This window comes from Nomascus leucogenys, chromosome 13, assembly GCF_006542625.1.
Source record: "Nomascus leucogenys isolate Asia chromosome 13, Asia_NLE_v1, whole genome shotgun sequence".
Classification (NCBI taxonomy): domain Eukaryota; kingdom Metazoa; phylum Chordata; class Mammalia; order Primates; family Hylobatidae; genus Nomascus; species Nomascus leucogenys.
Window position 1 is genome coordinate 16,312,470 of NC_044393.1, and position 20,162 is coordinate 16,332,631.

General features: G+C 49.4%; 1 protein-coding gene across 8 annotated transcripts in view; it reads left to right on the plus strand.

Annotated features, from left to right (window-relative positions):
- SULF2 (sulfatase 2) overlaps positions 1-20,162 on the plus strand; it is a 130,223-nt gene that overhangs the window by 32,116 nt on the left and 77,945 nt on the right. For all 8 annotated transcript variants that reach the window (XM_030825251.1, XM_030825253.1, XM_030825255.1 and 5 more), the window contains one exon: positions 17,584-17,823. In XM_030825251.1, coding sequence (XP_030681111.1) covers positions 17,584-17,823 — 240 coding nt within the window. The remainder of the gene's footprint in view (positions 1-17,583; positions 17,824-20,162) is intronic.

Here is a 20,162-nt window from a genome sequence, read left to right on the forward strand (position 1 = left end):
GCTGGAAATTTAAACAGGCATCTTTGCACAGGCAAGGGAGTGCTTCGGAAGGATAAATTCTAGGAGGTAGATGCCGTGGGTTTAGAGCCCCTGGTGTTCAGTGGCCTGTGTCAGCTCTTGCCCAATAGCATTACACAGCATAGATCAGGGCCTACAAGTCTTGCCCTCTATAAACAAGCCAGACCTCTTCCACCAGCAGCACTGCGTTTTAAAGGAGGCTGAGCCTCCTTCAGGAGGTGAGGGATGGGAAGGTGGTTGTGGGAGGGGCATGATAGGCTTTTTATAAACCACTAGACAGACCCAGATCAATAATGCATGTCCCAAAAAAGCCCAATACATTATCTCACAGTCTCTGCTACAACTGGCATGCAGCGGGTGGTCCTAAAAAATTTATCATTTGCTATTTTCTGCTCATCTGTGCAGCAGTTCTGACAGCCCTCTGGGCTGGAGACTTCTCGACTGAGATAATCCCAGGATTCTTTCCAGTCCCAGGGCAGAGAACAGATGTCCATCCTCATTAGGGTCCAGTTGGGAGGACTGGTGCCAGATACACAAGACGAGGGGCTTGTTCTGTTTCCTAATTGCAAGGTTGAGGAGTTGGGGCTGTACCACGTATATTCGATTTTCCTTTCCCTGCGTGCATTTGACTCCCTAAGCTGTCATTTGGAATTATCAAATGCCCAGGGGAACTGCTTCCAGGGCCATACTAGTTCGCAAGTGACCTAAATTATCATTACATGTTTAAAGTAGTTGGGGACATCCCTGTGTCTCAATGACCCTCTGAGACCAACGGACTTTTGCTGGCCTTCCACTCTAAAAGAATAAGAGGGAAGCATGTGGAGGTAAAGGTCTCATTTGCAGACGTCCTTTATTCAGGGAGGCTGTAGAATCTTTGGTCTCTGCCAGAGTTTACTGGTTTAATTTGATCTAAACCTCTGGAGAGCCTCTGCGGCTCCGACAGGCTCTAGACGCCAAGAGGATTAAGACATGGTTCTGGCCTGGAGCAAGAGAATTTTTGCAGCATCCCAATTCTGATCTATGACTTGAGAATTTCTTTAACTGGATTTATTTTTGAAGCTTAAATATTATTTTAAAAGGAACCTCCAAATTCTGACTATAAAGGAAAAAACCAATACCCGTTGCCTTTGGCAAAGGATCACTGTAAAACCAAACACGGTGAAAACCAAGTAGTGTTTTTAAATTTCAGCAAGATGCTGCCTCCCACAAAGCCGGTGTGTCTCTAATGTAATGAGGGTGATGGGCAGTTTCGGAAGTGGCGTTAAAGCTGAAGTAGCGGCCGGGCGCAGTGGCTCGCGCCTCTAATCCCAGCACTTTGGGAGGCCGAGGCGGGTGGATCACAAGGTCAGGAGATCGAGACCATGGTGAAACCCCGTCTCTACTAAAAATACAAAAAAAAAATTAGCCGGGCGCGGTGGCGGGCACCTGTAGTCCCAGCTACTCGAGAGGCTGAGGCAGGAGAATGGCATGAACCCGGGAGGCGGAGCTTGCAGTGAGCCGAGATCGCGCCACTGCATTTCAGCCTGGGCAACAGAGTGAGACTCTGTCTCAAAAAAAAAAAAAGAAAAAAAAAAAGGTGAAGTAGCACCTGCCGAGACTTTCTTCTTGACCTGATCAGCAGGAGAGAAACTAGAAAAGAGAAGAACTTTCTCAAGCTTTTGATGTGGGGGTCCCACTTACATGGGGACCACTTGGTGGTGGCTCTTGTGTCAGAGGGTTAAGGATACAGCCAGACTTCAAACCCCGGAATATCGGGGCGGATTCCCCAGTGCTCATTTTCCTGAGTGTTCACACCAGGCAGAGATGGGTGCCTTTTAGAGGCCCTTCAGATTGTCGGATTTGAAGTGTGCCCCACGAGACTGCATGCAGTGTTTGCATTTCTTTTCTTTTCTTTCTTTTTTCTTTCTTTTTTTTTTTTTTTTTTTTTTTTTGAGACAGAGTCTCACTCTGTTGCCCAGGCTAGAGTACAGTGGTATGATCTCGGCTCACTGCAACCTCTGCCTCCTGGGTTCATGTGATTCTCCTGCCTCAGCCTCCCAAGTAGCTGGAATTACAGGTGTCTGCTACCACGCCCAGCTAATTTTTGTATTCTTAGTAGATTCGGGGTTTCGCCATCTTGGCCAGGTTGGCCTCGAACTCCTGACCTCAGGCAATCCACCACCTCGGCCTCCCAACATGCTGGGATCGCAGGTGTGAGCCACCACGCCTGGCCTGATGTTTGCATTTCAAAAGAATTCTTTGCCTCTCAGAGCATCTTTATTTTTATTTGTTTATATTTTTTGAGACGGGGCTTGCTCTGTCACCCAAGCTGGAATGCAGTGGCGTGATCACTACTCACTGCAGCCTCAACCTCCTGAGCTTAAGCAATCCTCTTACCTCAGCCCCCAAGTAGCTGGGACTACAGGTGCGCACCATCACACCCAGCTAATTTTGGGAGTTTTTTGGGGTTTTTTTTTTTTAAGAGATGGGCTTTTGCCGTGTTGCTCAGGCTGATTGCAAACTCCTGAGCTCAAGCAATCCGTCCCCATCGGCCTCCCAAAGTGCTGGGATTACAGGTGCGAGCTGCTGCACCCAGCCTGTCAGAACATCTTTAAATGAAAATACTCCAAGTAAAGTTGCAAGGGTAAGAGGTGTCTCATTAGCCACCAGGTTCAAATCCTCACTCTACCATTGACTGTGTGTCCTTGGGAAAGACTTGCCCTCTCTGTGCCTCAGTTTACTCATCTATAAAGTGGAGATGATGATCTGTCTCCTTGGCATTCTTGTGAGGACTGAATACCTGGCACCTGTCATATGTGTGACAGTTAGCTCTCACTTGGGTTGTTAAAGCCATCCTCTGTTAGAGCACCCTGGGCCAATGCCACAGTATTGTTTGTCTGTAGCAAACTTTACATATAAAAATGACATTAAAATCATTTATGTGGCACTGAACAGCAACATTAGAGTCTCCTCCCAGCCGACACAGTGGGGTGAGTGGTGTCACACTCATGCAGGTGAGCTGGCACGCACTCTGCCAGGTATGTGAGGTGAGCCTGGCATGGCGACATACCCCATAATTTGACACTTGTCAATCAAGTTTGCCATGGGTTCTTCTGCCGTTACTGCCTCTGCTGATGAACAGAGTTGCACCATCATGGCTGGTGAAAAGCAACTGAGTGGTGGTTTTGGGGCCTGCAAAAGTGCCATGGGAACCAGCCTTCCACTGGATGTTAAAAACGTGTCACAACCACTGTCAGCCCCGATTCTCTCAGTTACGAGTGATGTAAACCCAACTCAAGCAGGATTGAGGAATCAAAAAGGGGACTTTATTGGACTCATATGAGTAAGTCCAAGTATACATTGAGCTTCAGGTGCAGGTGGATCCAGGAGTTTTGTCTCTGGATGGCCTCTGTCCCTCCATCTCCCTGATCTCAGCTTTCCTCCAAGTTGGCTTCACTCTCAGGCCAGCTCTCCAGGCAGCATTCCTGGCATCACCAGACCCACATGAACACCATACAGGTACAAGCCATCCCTGTGGAAAGAGAGTTTCTCTCACCTAGAAGAGAGTCCCCAAATTGAGTCTTTTTGGTCTGACACTGTCTGGGACTTCTGGTCAACCAGACTCAGGGGAATGGAACACAGTGGTTGGCCGGATGGAGTCACGTGCACATTCCTGGAGCCAGGACTGGAGCCAACCCCACTTGAACCACGAGGACTGGGACTGGGATAGAGCAGGTTCCCTAAAGGAAAATTCAGAAGCTAGCGACAGAAGAAGGCAGGTAGCTGGTGTGCAGTCCAGTTGGAGAGATGCTCATGACACCCTCACGTGGTGCTCTCTGAAGCAGCTGCTCAAACTGTGGACCAGACTCAATTCATTCAGCGGGTGTTTCCTGAGCACCTACTGTGTGCCAAAGGAGATCCCATAGCAAACAAACTAAACAGAGCTTACATTCTAATGCAAGAGTTAACAAAACACATCGAATCTATAGTACATAAGAGAGCAGAAAGTGAGGAGGAGAATAAAGCCAGGAGGGGAAGCCAGGAGGGGCGATCAACCAGGAGAAAGGTGGAGAAAAGAATCGCTGGGATTTTCTATAGGGTAGTCTCATTGCGAAGCGGAAATCTGAGCAAAGAAGGTAAGGAAGCCAGTCAAGGGGGATCCCAGGGGAAGGGCACTCCAGGCAGAGGGAACAGTGTGTGCAGAGGCCCTGAGGCAGATGCTGTCCCAGCAGGCTCAGAGCAGCAAAGAGGCCAGAGCAGTGTGCACAAGGGCAGCAGGAAGAGTGAGCGGTAATAGGGAGGTGTGGTTGGATGGACCGTGCAGGGCATGAGCCTTTGAGTGGGAGGAAGATTTTGACTTTCTGAGTGAGACGGACACCAATAGAGGACATTGAGCAGAGGAGGACATTGAGCATCTGATTTGTGTCTTCATAGGACCCCTCTAGAAGAATAGACCGAATAGGTGTAATGAGAGCAGGGTGTCCAGTAAGGAGTCTACTGCAACAGTCCACGCATGAGATGAGCCCAGTGAGGAGTCTATTGCAATGGTCCAGGCATGAGATGATGGCGGCTCAGACCAGAGTGAGGAAAGTACTAAGTGCTGGTCGTATTTAAAAGGTAGAGCTGATACAAGTGCTGATGGAACTGATGAGGGATGGGAAAGAAGAGTTGAGAATGACTCCAAGGTTGTGGCCTGAAAAACTATGAGAATGGATTTTCTGTATACAGAGATGGGGAAAACCATGGTTAGAAGCTCTGGGCCGGGTGCGGTGGCTCACGCCTGTGATCCCAGCACTTTGGGAGGCCAAGGCGCACGGATCAAGAGGTCAGGAGATCGAGACCATCCTGGCCAACATAGTGAAACCCCATCTCTACTAAAAATACAAAAATGAGCTGGGCGTAGGGGCGTGCACCTATAGTCCCAGCTACTGGGGAGGCTGAGGCAGGAGATTTGGTTGAACCCAGGAGGCGGAGGTTGCAGTGAGCTGAGATCGTGCCACTGCACTCCAGCCTGGCGACAGAGCGAGACTCCGTCTCAATAAATGAATAAATAAAGCTCAGTTCTGGACCTGGGAAGTTGCAGGTGCCTGTGAAAAGCCAACAGGAACTGTCCAATAGGCAGCCACATCAGTCAGACTTTGAGGAGAGGGGCCCAGGCCTGGGTGGGCTTAGAGTAGGGGAGGGTGGGGATCATATACAAACTGTGTGCTTGTTTGTGCTTTACTGAATCTGAGACCCTCCCCAGATCCTGAAAGTTGCAGGGATCCAGCCTGGACAGCTGTCCAGTGGGAGAGGCAGGCTTTTGAAAGAAAGGCGTAGCAGAGGTCTGGCCGGCCTCCTGTTTTCCATTTTCCATCTGTGAACACAAGGAAACCACACCCTGTGCCACAGACTGATATCCAGGAGATCAATTCCAAATCACAGGCTCAAGTACTCTCCGTAGGGGCCAAATGGCTGGAAGCCCAGGACAACATACCCAGATTCCAGACACCAGATCGGTGGTAACTTCCAGCTCAGCCTCTCTGAGATCCCACCTCCTGGCCTTCCTGCCGCGGATCACTAGAGGAGGAAAAACATGTGGATGCAGGTTATCTCAGGAAGAAGAGAGGCTCATTTGGACCCACACTGGTGTTCAGCTTGCCAAGCACATTCCTGTAAGATGATTTTTTTTCAATTCAGCAACATTTGGGAGATCACTTGGGTTCTAGGAAGTTAAGTGTATCAGGCTTAGGTTTGGCTGCATGTAAAAGAAAACGTAAAATAACAGTGGCTTAAACAAGGCAGAATTATACAAACGTCTGGAGGCAGGCAGTCTAGGGCTGGCTTGGTGGCTTCAAGGTTATCAGGGACCCAAGCTCCTCCTCTACCTTTCTGTTCCATCATACTTACTGCATAGCTTCCATCTGCAAAGTCACCTTGTGGTTAGAACAGCTGCTGGAGCTCCAGCTATCACAGCCACACTCTAGGCAGCAAGAAAGAGGAAACAGAGGCAGAAGGGCAGGAAAAAGAAAAAAAAAACCCACTTCAGAAGTCACATGCAACACGAATAGATCTTATTTACTTAGCCACATGATCTCAGCGAGAATTATAAAGCACATGCAAATTTGAAGCATTGGAAGACGGTTTAAGTATTTTCTGCTAAGGTGTGAGCAAGTGCGAGGAAACCACTAGGGATAGGGCAGTGCCCCAGGCTAATTAGCAACAGTGGGACAAGAGGTTACTGGAACCCAGAGACACAGAGGGTCACCCCACAAGAGCTGTCACCCTCTGTTGGCACCACAGAGAGGAAGGTGGAGGAATCTGTCCGCCAACCTCACTTTCTTCTTTCTCCGATCTCCTGCCAGGGGCCCTTGTCAGTCAAATCCAACCCAAAGCCCAGAGAGTGAAGGGGCTTGTTGAACCAGCACCTCCAGGCCAGCGCCCTGGGGTGGAGAACTGGATAAGAGAGCAGGGCTGGAAGGCCACAGGCAGGCTCCTGGCACATCTTTGGCCATAAAGGAGTCTGGGAAATGTTTCCTAGCTGGGTGCATTGAAAATAAAGTCAGGGCCTGATCAGAGGAAGAAGGGGAAAGAGATATTTGTGGGCAACTGAGGGTCTCAGCCACACCAGAGATCAGGAGCAAGGGTCCCAGTGAGGGCAGCTCCCCTAGCAGTGGGAAGTGTGGCTGTGCGGCCTAACACTGGGGAGACCTGCGTCATGAGGAGACATTCATGTGGAAACCCGAGGCAGGAGCACTGCAGGCAGAAGCACGGCACGTGCAAGAACCCTGTGGCAGGAAGAGGTTTCCCAGGACCTTGGAGGAAGGCAGCAGGACCTGGGAATGAAGGGGAGAAGGATGGGGAAGGGGGCGGCAGAGAGCAGACAGGGGAGACCTGGTGGTCTCCAGCAGGCCATGCAGCAGGGTCTGGATTTGATTGCAAGCCCAGTGGAAGGTCCCCAGAATGTTCTGAGCCGGTCAGCTATGCGTGCATGTTCTCAGAAGCACACCCCGGCTGTGGGTGAAGAGGGTGGCCCAGGGACAAGAGCGGAAGCAGGGAGATCAGGTGGTGTTTGCAGCGGTCCAGGTGGGAGATGCTGGTGGTACAGAGCAGGACGGGGCGCTGCAGAGCGAGAGAGGTGGGTGGATTCCGGTGCTGCTTGGGAGGTCGGCAGGGTTTGCTTGATGGATCATGAGTGGGTAGGTGAGGGAAGAGGAACCGGGGATGACTCCTAGGTTTTTGGCTGAGCTGTTGGGCAGATGGCAGTGCCATTTACAGAGATGGGAAGGCGGGGGCAGGAGGAACAGATTGGGGGAGGTGGGGAAGGGGGGACTTAAGCTGCTTTGCAAACATCACCCACCAGGCCTGGGGCTGGGCAGCAGCTCTGCGTAGCCCCTTCTGAAAAATGGGGAAAACACCCTGGAAGCCCTGCCCCGTTGAATAAATACCCCCTCCCAGGGATGGTGATTGTAGCATTTCGAGTTAGAGGAATATTTCTGGGTGGAGCTTCTCAGAGAGGAAATGACCAATCATTGCAGAGCCCCGTCAATTACACCCAAGCCCTGCCCATTACACCCAAGCCCTGCCCTTTCCCACGTGTGCTCTGCCACCTCTCTGCTACGGTTCACGATGACCATAGCAGAATTTTCTCCCAGGAACTTCTGCAACCAGAGGCAGCAGAAAGCAACGGAGAAAAACTTAACTGCGTGGTCTCTCTGACAACCCGATGCTTATTAATAGAATCTCAGTCCGGCCTCCTCGACATCTGCTTAATTGATTTTGGGTTTAGGAACCGATTTGGAGCCTTGGCTTTTCGTAGCTGAAACCAGCAATAACATTTGACTTTATTTTGTAATGTCCAAGAGTCAGGAGTGGTTCACCTTTGCACCATCAAAAGAAAAACAACAACCTCTGAGCAACAGGTCTCCAGAATCCAGTGTAATTATTCTGGATTGAGTTACAGGCACAGCAAGAGTTGCCACCAGCAGCAGTGAGCACATTACTAGGTGAAAAATAAGAGATTCCTTTTGCCCAAGTGTGGCTCCCGATTTCTGCTGTTTGTGCCCCGGGCCTTTCTCTCCCCTCTGCTGGAGACAGAGCTATTCTGGGGCAGTTGGTCAGGTCTGATGGGGCCCAGCCTGCTGCAGCCCATTAGCAGGTGTTGCCTTGGGCATGGCAGGGAGCTCACAAGCTGATCCTACAGCACTGCGGACATTCCAGGGACATTTGAGGGCCAGGAGAGGGCTGCTGAATGAGTTCCAGCCTGTTAGGTGGACACCAGTGGCCAGAGGACAGTGCAGGACACAGGTTCTTCCCCACCTGTGGCTCAACTTCATAGCCCTCTTCATCCCCTACCTGTCCAGGTCAAGACTCTGTTCCAAACTATACCTGACCCCGCAGCCTCTCTTCCCCGCTGAATGCCTGTTCTCTGCAGGTCTCTAGGCCCCAGTAGAGCGTTACCTTTGCAGATTTATTTAGCTGCTCCCTTCACTTGGAATTGAATCAGCTAAGGGTTGCAAACTCCATGCCCACAGGGCTAGGCAGGTGCTGGCAAGGAGGAAGTCGGCATGGCAGGGGCGGTGGAAGACCAGAGAAGGACCTTGTCAAGTGGGCCTTCGCTACTTGGGTCCAGCCCACCGTGGGCCCATCAAAGCCAGATCTTTGCATTTTTCAAGCAAAGCCAGAAAGCTGAATTGATGTGAAATCTCGCAATTTAAGAAAAAGGCCATTCAATTTTTAAAATCCTTTCCTTTTGGGCAGACCTAAATCAAACACACATGCAGACAAGATTTAGTCTAGAGGGACTCCGTTTTTTAACTCTGTGTGAGATGATACTTGTTGAAAAGCTGACATGTGGCCGGGCACGGTGGCTCACTCCTGTAATCCCAGCACTTTGGGAGGCCAAGGCAGGTGGATCACTTAAGGCCAGGAGTTTGAGAACAGCCTGGCTAACATGGTGAAACTCCATCTCTACTAAAAATACAAAAAATTAGCCGGGCATGGTGGTGGGAGCCTGTAATCCCAGCTACTCAGGAGGCTGAGGCAGGGGAATCACGTGAACCCAGGAGGCAGAGGTTGCAATGAACCGAGATCATGCCATTGCACTGCAGCCTGGCTGACAAGAGAGAAACTCTGTCTCAAATAAGTAAACAAATAAATACATAAAAGCTGACATGCATTAAGTGCTTTCTGTATGTCAAGCATTGAACTAAAAACTGTATATATATATATATATATATATATATTTTTTTTTTTTTTTTTTTTTTCTCAAAACTCAGAGCAACCCTGAGAAGGAGGCACTGTATTCTCCCTGCTTTGCAGTTGGGGAAACTGAGGTGCAGGGTGGCTAAATCATTTGCACAAGGTACCTGCTTAATAGGAAGTGGCAAAAATCAAGATTTGCAATCAGGCCTTCTGACTGAAATCCTTTTTCATCCTATTGAGTATGGTGGCATAGCGATAGGTTCTAGAATCTGTCCTAGAATTTCATAGTCAAACCTTATACCTAAAGTTATTTATGGGCTGTGTTTTTACAGACAGGGAAGCTGAGGCTCAGAGAAAGTCAGTGATTTACGGCAGTTCACACCTCATTCTTGGCCTCTCAATTCAGTGCTCTTTGGCATCCAAAGTCTACAGATGAAAAAGGGCCTGGTGATTCAGTCTAGGGCCGAAGCGTATCTGTGCATGTGTTTGTGTGTGCGTTATACACGCACACATATTCATTTGTAGCAGCCGAACCCTTTTAACATACAAAACAGGTAAGAGAGGAATCAGGAGAAGGATGTGGCCTGGAGAGGGGTGTGTGGTGCCCCCTTCATCCTCAGCCTGCCCCATGCCAGGTGGACCTTAATGTCCTTCTCCTCAAGGAAAGAACGCACAGCTTGGGGGCCCCTGGGAGCAGACTGGCCCCAGATAGAGTGTAGCAAGTGATATGTGGCCACAACAGAGAGTGTCCTATGTTTCTTGGTCATCTGTAGAAAGCCCACTGTGTGCCCTCTTCCCCTAAATCCCAGGGCCTGCGTCACATAGGGATAGCACACAGACAGGCCTGCAGACCCGTGAGGAATGCTAAGTGCCAAATCCTGCCCTCTCCCATTGTTCTAGAAACCTGTGGCCCTCTTGCTGCATTTCTTTTATTTATTTTTTGTTTATTCAGGAGTTCAACACCAGCCTGGTCAACATGGTGTAACTCTGTCTCTACTAAAAATACAAAAAAAAAAAAAAAATAGCTGGGCTTGGTGGTACTTGCCTGTAATCCCAGCCGCTAGGGAGGCTGAGGCAGGAGAATCACTTGAACCCAGGAGATGGAGGTTGCAGTGAGCTGAGATCGCGCCACTGCACTCCAGCCTGGAAGACAGACGGAGACTCCATCTCAAAACAATCAATAAAATTACACAAGCAAAACTTGAAAATATCCAAGTAATACAAAGCAGAGATAGCCCTTGACTCCCCACCCACCGTGTACACCACTCACCCCAAAGGCACCATCTGCAGCCTGCGTGTCCCCTAAGAATGTTTACTCTTCATTTACTCACACAGAAGCACCAGGAAGAGCAGCAAAAGGCAAGAAGGGAGGGGAGGGCATGATTCTAATCAGCACAGTCCAGAGAAAGCCTTGCTGAGAAGGTGATATTTACAGAAACCTGAAAGCAATGAGGGACTGAGTCTGGGCTAAGGAGTGGCAGGTGCAAAGGTCCTGAGGCAGAAGCGTGCTTGGTGTGTTCGAGGAACAACAAGGAGGAGGTCAATGTGACTGGAGCAGAGGAAGCTTAGAGAGAGAGAGCGCGCAGTAGGAGTTGTAGTTGGGGCGAGTGAGCGTCCAGATCACTGAGGACCTTGTAGGACAGAGGGAGGACTTTGGTTTTTACCCTGAGTGAGGCGGGCAGTCACTGGAAGACAGCAAATGAATATGATGATTTCGCTGACTGTTTTAAAAGAAGTCCTGGCCAGGCAGGCACGGTGGCTCATGCCAGTTATCCCAACACTTTGGGAAACCAAGGCAGGAGGATCACTTGAGCCCAGAAGTTCAAGACCAGCCCGGGCAACGTGGTGAAGCCCCATCTCTACAAAAATACAAAAATTAGCTGAGTATGGTAGTGTACACCTGTAATTCTAGCTACTCAGGAGGCGGAGGTGGGAGGATCACCTGAACCTGGGGAGGTCGAGGCTGCAGTGAGCCGTGATCACACTACTGCACTCCAGCCTGGGCAGCAGAGTGAGACTCTGTCTCAAAAGAAAAAGCCTCTGGCCACCAAACGGAGAATAGAAGAACAGCTTAGGAACCTACTGCAATAGTCCAGGCAGAGAAAACAGTGATTAGAATGAATTTAAGTCAAGGTCCTGTGTTTACTGACTCCGCCTTTATTTTTCTCCCTGCCCCATTCTTCCTTCCACTGCTTTCCCTAGGATGCCCTGCCATCACAGACTCTAATGATATGTCTATAATTTTAAGAAACTAGCCATAGGAAGGCATCTCATTAGTTATACATCAAAATCACCCAAGTTGAGGGCCACAGGGATTTGTCTGGGAGGGGTGTGGGGTTCCCCTGCTCCCAGCTGAAGCAGGCCTCCAACAGACAGGAGCCACCTAAGCCTCAGGAATGGCAAAAAAAAAAAAAAAAAAAAAAAAAAAAAAGTCATGTTTTGAATCCTGAAACTCACTGGCACCTTGCTAAGTCCCCATAGATAGTGTTTGCTCTGACTTAGACCTTTAGAAGAGCAAATTCATTCAGCATTTCCTATGACACTGGCAACGTCGTCATCTGTGGCAGGTCAGCAAAACATTGATTTTATCAATGATGGACTTATCGGATGGTGCATCAAAAAATATATATATAACTCGCACTTTAATTCTCTAACTTGACATAGTTAACTTGGATTGAGATTAAAGGGTTTTTTCTTAAATCACATTAAATAAAAATATCAAACAAATGATAGCACAGTGGTGCACAGAGAGGCCCCCAGAAAGCCACCGTGAATGGGGAGGCAGTTCAGGAGTGTCATGGGAGAAACTGCATTCTAGCAGTTGGGTGGTTTGGGCCCCCAAGTTTAAATCCCAACAGATGGGGGTGGTGGTGAGGCCTCTCCAGCCCATCAGAGTCACAGAGGTGTCAGAGTGACCTCACCCTCGGCCCGGTGTGGTGGGAAGGTTTGGTCATGGAAAGAAATCGGGTCTGTTTTTGTCTGCATGTCCCCAGGTTTATGTTGGACGAAAGAAGTTGAGGTTGGCTGGCCCAGCTGCATTGAAAAGCTTGAAAACTGGCCTTTTTATTTCTGTGTGGCCGCGTCGTTCAGGTCCTTCCCTCCCGTCGGAGCTGTCCTTCTGCATGAGGGCCAGGGCTGGGCAAGGGGATGAGATCATATGTTTTTGTGTTAAGAGATGTGGGTTTACACAGCCTCGTCGCTATGGCAGTTTTAATAAAGCAGGTTACTGTCCCCAAGGGGAGGCTTAGCACGTAGCACTGCCCATGCACAGATGCTGCTGTCATTCTGGGGCACTGTTGTCCTTTACTCGTGGATTGACACAGCGCTCCTCCGCCAGCTGATTTGGGAAGGGTGAGTGCTGGCCAAGAGCACCTCACAGCTCGCTTCCTCTGGAATGAGGAGGAAGGAGATCTAAGCATTTCGAGACCCTGGATCTGAGCCCGTTAAAAACAAGAAATGGCTCTGGAGGCTGTTCACTGTTTGCCAGGGCAGCACTGGGGGCTGCGGACTGCAGGTGATTTCGTCAGGTGACAGCCTGCCCTGCGTTCTTTTCCAGGAGAGGGGTCTGACCAGTCGGGTGGGTGGCCAGCTTTTGTCCTTTCTGCAGGGTCTGGAGACCGAGAGAGGCTGAGCTCTCACTACCAGCTGCTTCGTCCTTTCTCCTTAGCATTTGGGACCAGGGAGCAAAGGGTTGATTCCACTTGGGGTGCCCTGGACTCATGCATTTAAGAAATATTTGTGAGCACCTGCTGCGTGCCAGGCACTGCTCTAGGCTAAACTGTGGAGCCATCAAAAGTCACAGGGGACAGCAAACGGGATCAGTAGATAAATACATAAAAGTATATTGTGTGTTAGATGATGAGTGCAGGGTCGAAAATGTTAGGCAAGGAAGGGAGTAGAAAATATTCGGGGCCAGGGAACGCTCCACAGAGAAGGGAACTTTTGAGTAAAGACAAGAAGAGGGTGAGGGCACCGCTGCAGGGCTCCGGGGGAGAGGTCTTCCAGGCAGAAGGAAGAGCAGGGTGAAGGCTCTGGGATGGGAGCACATCTGGTCAGTCTGCGGACAGAGTGGGGGCCCCTGTGGCTGCAGAGAGTGGGCAGAGAGGGGGATGGGGTTAGGGAGGGAGGGAATTGGGTCCCACCACACTCTGTGGATGGCCAGAAGGACTTGGGCTCCTCTGCTCCTCTGAGGGAGCAGGAGCCCCGGAGAGTGTCAGGAGAGGAGACACTGGCTGCACTATGGGGAATAAGTGACTGGAGTCCAATCAGGAAGCAACTGGCCTGATTTCAGGGAGAGAGGACGATCGCCTGGCCTACGGGGGAGGTGGCAAGGGTCCGATCGTGGATGTTTAAGTTGAAGGGAGAGCAACAGGCTTTGCTGATGGATTGTATGTGGGAACTGAAAGATGGGAGGAACCGTAGCCAAGATGATTTTCCAAGTACCCGGAGGAGAGGGGAGTGCTTCGGGAGGAGCAGGAGGGGCGGTGACATCAGGGCTCAGCTGTGGGTGTGGCACCTGAGGTCTAATCGACAGCCGAATGACATCAACGGATGTCAGGGTTGTACCAAGCCACACATCAAGGGATGTCAGGTCCGGGTTGTACCAAGCCAGTGATTGCCAAATTCTAATCATTCCCTCACAATTTTCATCATATACCTGTGTGCCACTTGTACTATTATTTACTTTTTAAAAATCGGCTGTAATTGTTTGTTGTTGTTGTTGTTGTTGTTTTAAGAGGATTTCCACTACCCTAAAGGAAAAGCTAAGGTTTCTTGCCCTAAGTAGAAGGAAACCAAGCCACGCAATTAATCTAAGGCAATGCCACCCCCTGCCTGGAGCTCCAAGCGGCCTTTCACACCACCAGCATCCCTGGTGTTTGGTGATGTGACCCTGGGCCACCCCCACCACTGGTGTGCCTGATGAAGTCACCACTAGAGGACCCCCTTCTGGGTCACCTAGGGACCATTCTGAGCTTAACTGAAGCCAAGAGTGGACCTCTCTGCACTTCTTCAGGACACTGTTACCACCTCCTATGTGACTGCGACATTTTGTGAATGTGAAACTCAGCACCCCGCCTCTACTAGGCTTGAGTCTTTACTGCCTTCCCAACTGTGCAGCCTTAGCCAGTCATTTAACTCCCCAGGTTCAGTTCCCTCTTCTGTAAAATGGGGCATCGGGAGAACTAAGTGATGAATGTCTTCAGCCCAGCCATAAGCATTCAGCCAGTGATAGTTGCCACTATTAATTATAATGATTATTATTGGCATAGAAGACTGCCCTCTTCCCCAGGAATAAGTTGGAGCACTCTCAATTCCTTAGATATATCAGGAGGTTGCAACACCCAAGCCTTCAGGGGTCGAGCAGGTAATGAGAGTGGGTGCAGGTGGTGCAAGACTGTAGGGAGCGCAGGGGAGTGTGGCAAACTGGAGAGCACATATTCTGTGTGATGCTATTTAATGTCAAATTTTAAAAATCCACTCTACAAGACACCAACACACAGATCTGTGGACTCCAACTGGTTTGGACTCCTGAGATACGAAAACACAAGAGTGTAAGATAGTATTTTATGTGTTAATTTAGCTGGTCTCTGTTGAGCACATTATGTGCCAGGCACTGTGCTAGGCAGTGAGCAAAGTAGGCTGGGTCCCTGCCCTTGTGGTGAAGGCAGCAACATACAAATAAGTGAAATCAGAATGACTTATGTTTGAGGACAGTAACTGCTGTGGAGAGACACAGAGCGGGGAAGCAGTGGAGAGTGCTGTGGGTTGCGGGAGGTGGTTTCAATACAGGCCAGGGAAGGCCTCTCCAAGAAGGTGGTGTCTGATCAATACCTTGAAGGAGACAGAGGTAGTCCTGCAATTGGAGGAGTGAGAGCGTCCCAGGCTGGGGGTACGGCTGAGGCAGGGGCCAGGAGGTGGGAGGGCGGCCAGTGTGCAATCCTGGGACCTCAAGGGCACGACCTTGGTGACTTGATTGGTGGTAAAAATTCAAAGTAGAAGCAGCTGATTGGTGAGCAGAGGGCCTTCCCCAGGTCCCAGGAGGCTGCGGTGGGTCTGATGCTTGTTTTCAGGTTTCTAGGGGGTTGCTAGGTGATTGGGATCACAGCCTTCACATGCCTGGTAGACCCTGTTTTGGTTTCCCACTGCTGTCCTAACAAATCACAAACTGGGTGGTTTAACACAATTTACTCTCTCAACAGTTCTGGAGGCTGGAAGTCCAAAATCAAGGTGTTAGCATGGCTGTGCTTCCTTAGAAGGCTCTAGGGGAGAGCCCTTCCTTGCCTCTTCCAGCCCTGGGGACCCTAGGAGTTCCTTGTTCCTTGGCTTATACGTGCATCCCTCCAGTCTCTGCTTCCCTTTGAATGTGGCCTTCCCCTCTGCCTGTGCATCTTCTCCACTTTATGTCCTATGTGGACACTTGTCACTGGATTTAGGGCCCACACAGGGAATCCAGAACAAATTTCATCTCAGTAGCCTCAATTTAATTACATCTGCAAAGACCCCTGTATTAGTCTGTCTTCATGCTGCTGATAAAGATATACCCGAGACTGGGTAATTTAGAAAGAAAAAGAGGTTTAATATACTCAGTTCCATGTGGCTGGGGAGGCCTCAGGATCATGGCAGAAGGTGAAAGGCACATCTTACATGGTGGCAGGCAAGAGAGAATGAGAACCAAGCAAAAGGGAAAACCTTTATAAAACCATCAAATCTTGTGAGACTTGCTCACTACCAAGAGAACGGTATGGAGGAAACAACCCCCACGATTCAATTGTCTCCCGTCAGATCCCTCTCACAACACATGGGAAATATGGGAGACACAATTCAAGGTGAGATTTGGGTGGGGACACAGCCAAACTATATCACCCTCTTTCCAAATATGGTCAGATTCACAGCCTCCAGAAATTAGGACATGGTCTTATCTTTAGGGGACGGGGACACCATTCAACCCACTGCACACCTTAAGAACTGCAAGGAAAAGGGGAAAAACCAAGAATGGCCATAGAAGAAAGAGAGAGGGTTTCCATGGAATATTTCCATCAAATCACTAAGGGTCTGGGTACCAACCACAGCATACAATTGAGCATGCACTCATCACACCTATGTTGAGTACCCACTGTGTGTCACACACGGCAGCAGTGCTGAGGATTCAGCACTGAGCGGGGCACACGGCCTTTGCCCTCCCGGACCGTGGCCTGCACACAATAGGGCTCCCACACACATTCATTTGCTTCCTTCCTTTCTTCCTAAGTGTCTTGCTCTGCTTACAGCTTGGTTGAGAAACAAGAACAGGCGTGGCCAGGCAAGGTGGTTCATGACTGTAATCCCAGCACTTTGGGAGGCAGAGGCAGGCGGATTACTTGAGGTCAGAAGTTCCAGACCAGCCTGGCCAACATGGCAAAACGTCGTCTCTACTAAAAATACAGAAACTAGCTGGATATCAGGGCTACTTGGGAGGCTGAGGCAGGAGAATCGCTTGAAACCGGGAAGCAGAGATTGCACTGAGCTGAGATGATACCACTGCAATCCAGCCTGGGCAACAGAGCAAGACTCTGTCTCAAAAAAAAAAAAAAAAAAAAAAAAAAGAAAAGAAAGAAACAAGAGCAGGCATGACCGAAACCTCGAAGCCTGAGGTATGATCAGTACTCAGGACACACACTACAAGAGTGCTCAGAGTTCTCAAGCCCCGGCAGCCAGGGTGGTGCCAGAGGCTCCCTACGAGAGGTGTACTAGGCCGATGGGTTGGATTTGGGGTGAGGGGTGGTGGGTTCCAGGCTGGAAGAAAAGTGTGGACAAGAGGCCAGCAGGGTTTGTGGCTGAAGGCAGAGCATCTCAGCCAGGGAATACTCAGGGAGAAGGTTTGCCACCAGGCTGGCGTGACCAGATTTTCAGTAAGAGCAAACAATTATTGGGAAGGTTTCAAAGAAAACAAAGTATAATCTTCCCTCAATTTACATGGTAGTTGGTTTCCAAAAGAAAAAACAAAACAAAATATATTAATACCCTGCAAAAACAATGCTGTGTTTAAAATTTGTAAAACAGTTTGATTCCAGTCTCAGGTCATTTATAAACAGGTTTTTACCTGCCCTGCAGGTAGAGATGCAATTACAGTACAGGACAGTGACAGTACAGTCACTTACAGTCACTCAGCTCCAGCACCATTGCAAAATCCTCCAGACTCCAGACCTGGACCGCAGGAGTGTCCAGGCGGACTCGGGACCCAGGGTCCTCCCTGATTGTGCAGGACAGTCCCACCGTGCAGCAGTGGCCCCTGCCCCGTCTGCCCCGTAGGTCTGCAGAATGTGCCCGCTCCAGACCTAGGGATGCCACTTGCTGAGAGCCCCCCGGTGCGAGTGACCCCCTGGGTCTCCTGCCCTGCGCCTCACTTCCACCCTTGCCTTGCAGGTTCCATGCAGGTGATGAACAAGACCCGGCGCATCATGGAGCAGGGTGGGGCGCACTTCATCAACGCCTTCGTGACCACGCCCATGTGCTGCCCCTCGCGCTCCTCCATCCTCACCGGCAAGTACGTCCACAACCACAACACCTACACCAACAACGAGAACTGCTCCTCGCCCTCCTGGCAGGCACAGCACGAGAGCCGCACCTTCGCCGTGTACCTCAATAGCACCGGCTACCGGACAGGTGAGCAGGGACGGGGGCGGGTGCAGGAAGGGAGTGACAGCCGGGGCGGGCATCCCTGGGTGTGGTCTACACACCACTGCGGTACCCGAGATGATTCTGGATAGCCCCTAGAGCAACTCTCTTATAATTTCAGAGTTGTGCATTTATTTCTGTGTGTATTAGAGAAATACAGATTTATTTGCCTACAGTAGTGATGTAAAGTGACCTTGTCAAAGGAATTTGAGTCCCCCCAAAAAGTGAGTCTTTTCAAACTATGAATTATAGCGCAGAGAGGCCACAAGGTGCCCATGCATGAGTTGCATCCTCTGTTAATAGTTATTAAGCCCATCAGGGACTGTTTTGTTGACTTCAAACCATCGGCTTGGAAGAAGATTCCAAAACATAGGGGTGGGGGATGGGAATTCATGGAGGGGAACAGATATGGGGCTGTGTGTTCGCCCTCTACATGGCAGTAACCAAGGTGGTGCAGAAACTGACGTGGTGGTTGACTGTCCACACTCACCCGTGTCGTCCTGGGTGGAGGGCGACCCAGTTCCTGTTTGCTTATCCTGCAGGAGGTCTTTGGTGGGCTCTGAAGGCTCACCTGCCAGGCTGGTTGTCTGAGGTAGAGATGCAATTACAGTATAGTCACTTACCTCCAGCACCATTGCAAAACCCTCCAGACTCAATTCATTTAACTTGCTTTAATTAAAAATAAATAAATACTCCCCGCCTCGGGTAAGAAGCCGCGGCAGTTGTGAAATCAAGATATTGTGGCTCAGATGTTGCAACCCCAGGAAGTTGCATCCAAGTGACAAGGGGTTTGTTTGGGTGGGAGTGCCGCAAGGGAAGGATGGACGCCTCCTTCAGCCCTGTCCGCAGCCCTGAACCTGCAGCCCTCGAGGCTGGGCAGCTTCCTCAGATACACAGTGTGGGCTGGCAGGGATGCTTTGGGGTGGGGAGCAAGCCAGTAAGGTGTGTCTTCTTACAGCCTCATCCCACAGCCAGAATCACCTAGAAAGTATGTTCTGCTGAGAACTAGGGAGGCCTCGTTCCTATACCTTGTTCCTGTATATTGTGCGTGCCATTGTGCAGAATCAACCACCTGTTGGTTCCCCTGAGCCTCTGCAGAAAGCCACATGTGTCAGAGGTTACCATGGCCACCACCCTAGATGGTTGGGGGCCTGGATGTTGCTAGCAGAAGCAGGACAGGCAGGCCTGCAGCAGAGCAGTGGGCCCTTATTGAAGATGCACCTGCAACTTGGGTTTAGAAAGTACAGCCATGCACTCAAGAGTGACCAACCTTGAAATGTTTTAAAGTCTGAATATTTCACTGAAAATCTTATTTTAAAATATGCCAGCACAACTTATTTTTTCTTTAATGTGTACTGAGGGCCAAAGAAAATATGTCTGAGGGGTGAGTGTGTGGCTCACAGACTCTTTTCACAACTTCTGGGTGAAAGGTCTGTACAGAAACCTTTCGTTTTGAATGCTGGAAGATCGGTAAAGACCCTAAACCTGTTCTCATCAATCCCCCTCATTTCACAGCCAGGGCCACTGCAGCCCAAAAAAGAGACCTGCCCAGAGTCAAAGTGAGGTGTTTGTGGCATAATCAAAAGGGAATGCAAGATCATGGGAATTCAGAGGGGGCGTGGAAATAGTATTCATCAGACTGAAAGGAAACTCATATATTCTGTGCCATTTTGAGGGCTCAGGGTGGGAGCTAAAGGCTAGTGTTTCCAAATCTTATGGGCGACATGAGAAAATGAATCATTTCAAGAATAAACATTCTCTAAAGTGGATTTCCCAAACTTGTCCTTGAATGTACGCAAATCACCAAAAAGCTGTCTCCCTAAATAAGTGCTTTTATTCAACTATGCTTCATTATTATACCCTTATGAAGACTGGGAGTGTAATGTCAAGTGTAAAGAGCCAGATACAGAGAACATTGACGTTTTTATAAAACTGCCACTGAGAATTTTATTCATTATATTTAGAATGCCACTCTGTACAAAGAATCCCATTCCAGCCTTACTTTCAGAACTCAGGACCCTGAAAACACCTGTTTAGTCTGATGAACTGGTGTACTCCTGGTTATTACATAGGAAGAGCCACATACCCTGTATACTTTCCCTCTTTGCCCTGGCAGCTAGGAAGCTCAGGTTTGAGTTTTATATTAAGTTGTTGTTTAAAGTGGAAATATTGTTAAAGATCCAACTGCATGATGTGTAATACTGATCAGTGTTGACTAAGAAAAATGACAAAAATCTATAATGAATTCAAAACCTTTTAGATTTTTTCCTTTTAGATTGATTTGTACATACATATTAGAATATATTGTAAATTTTAATCCCCCAAGG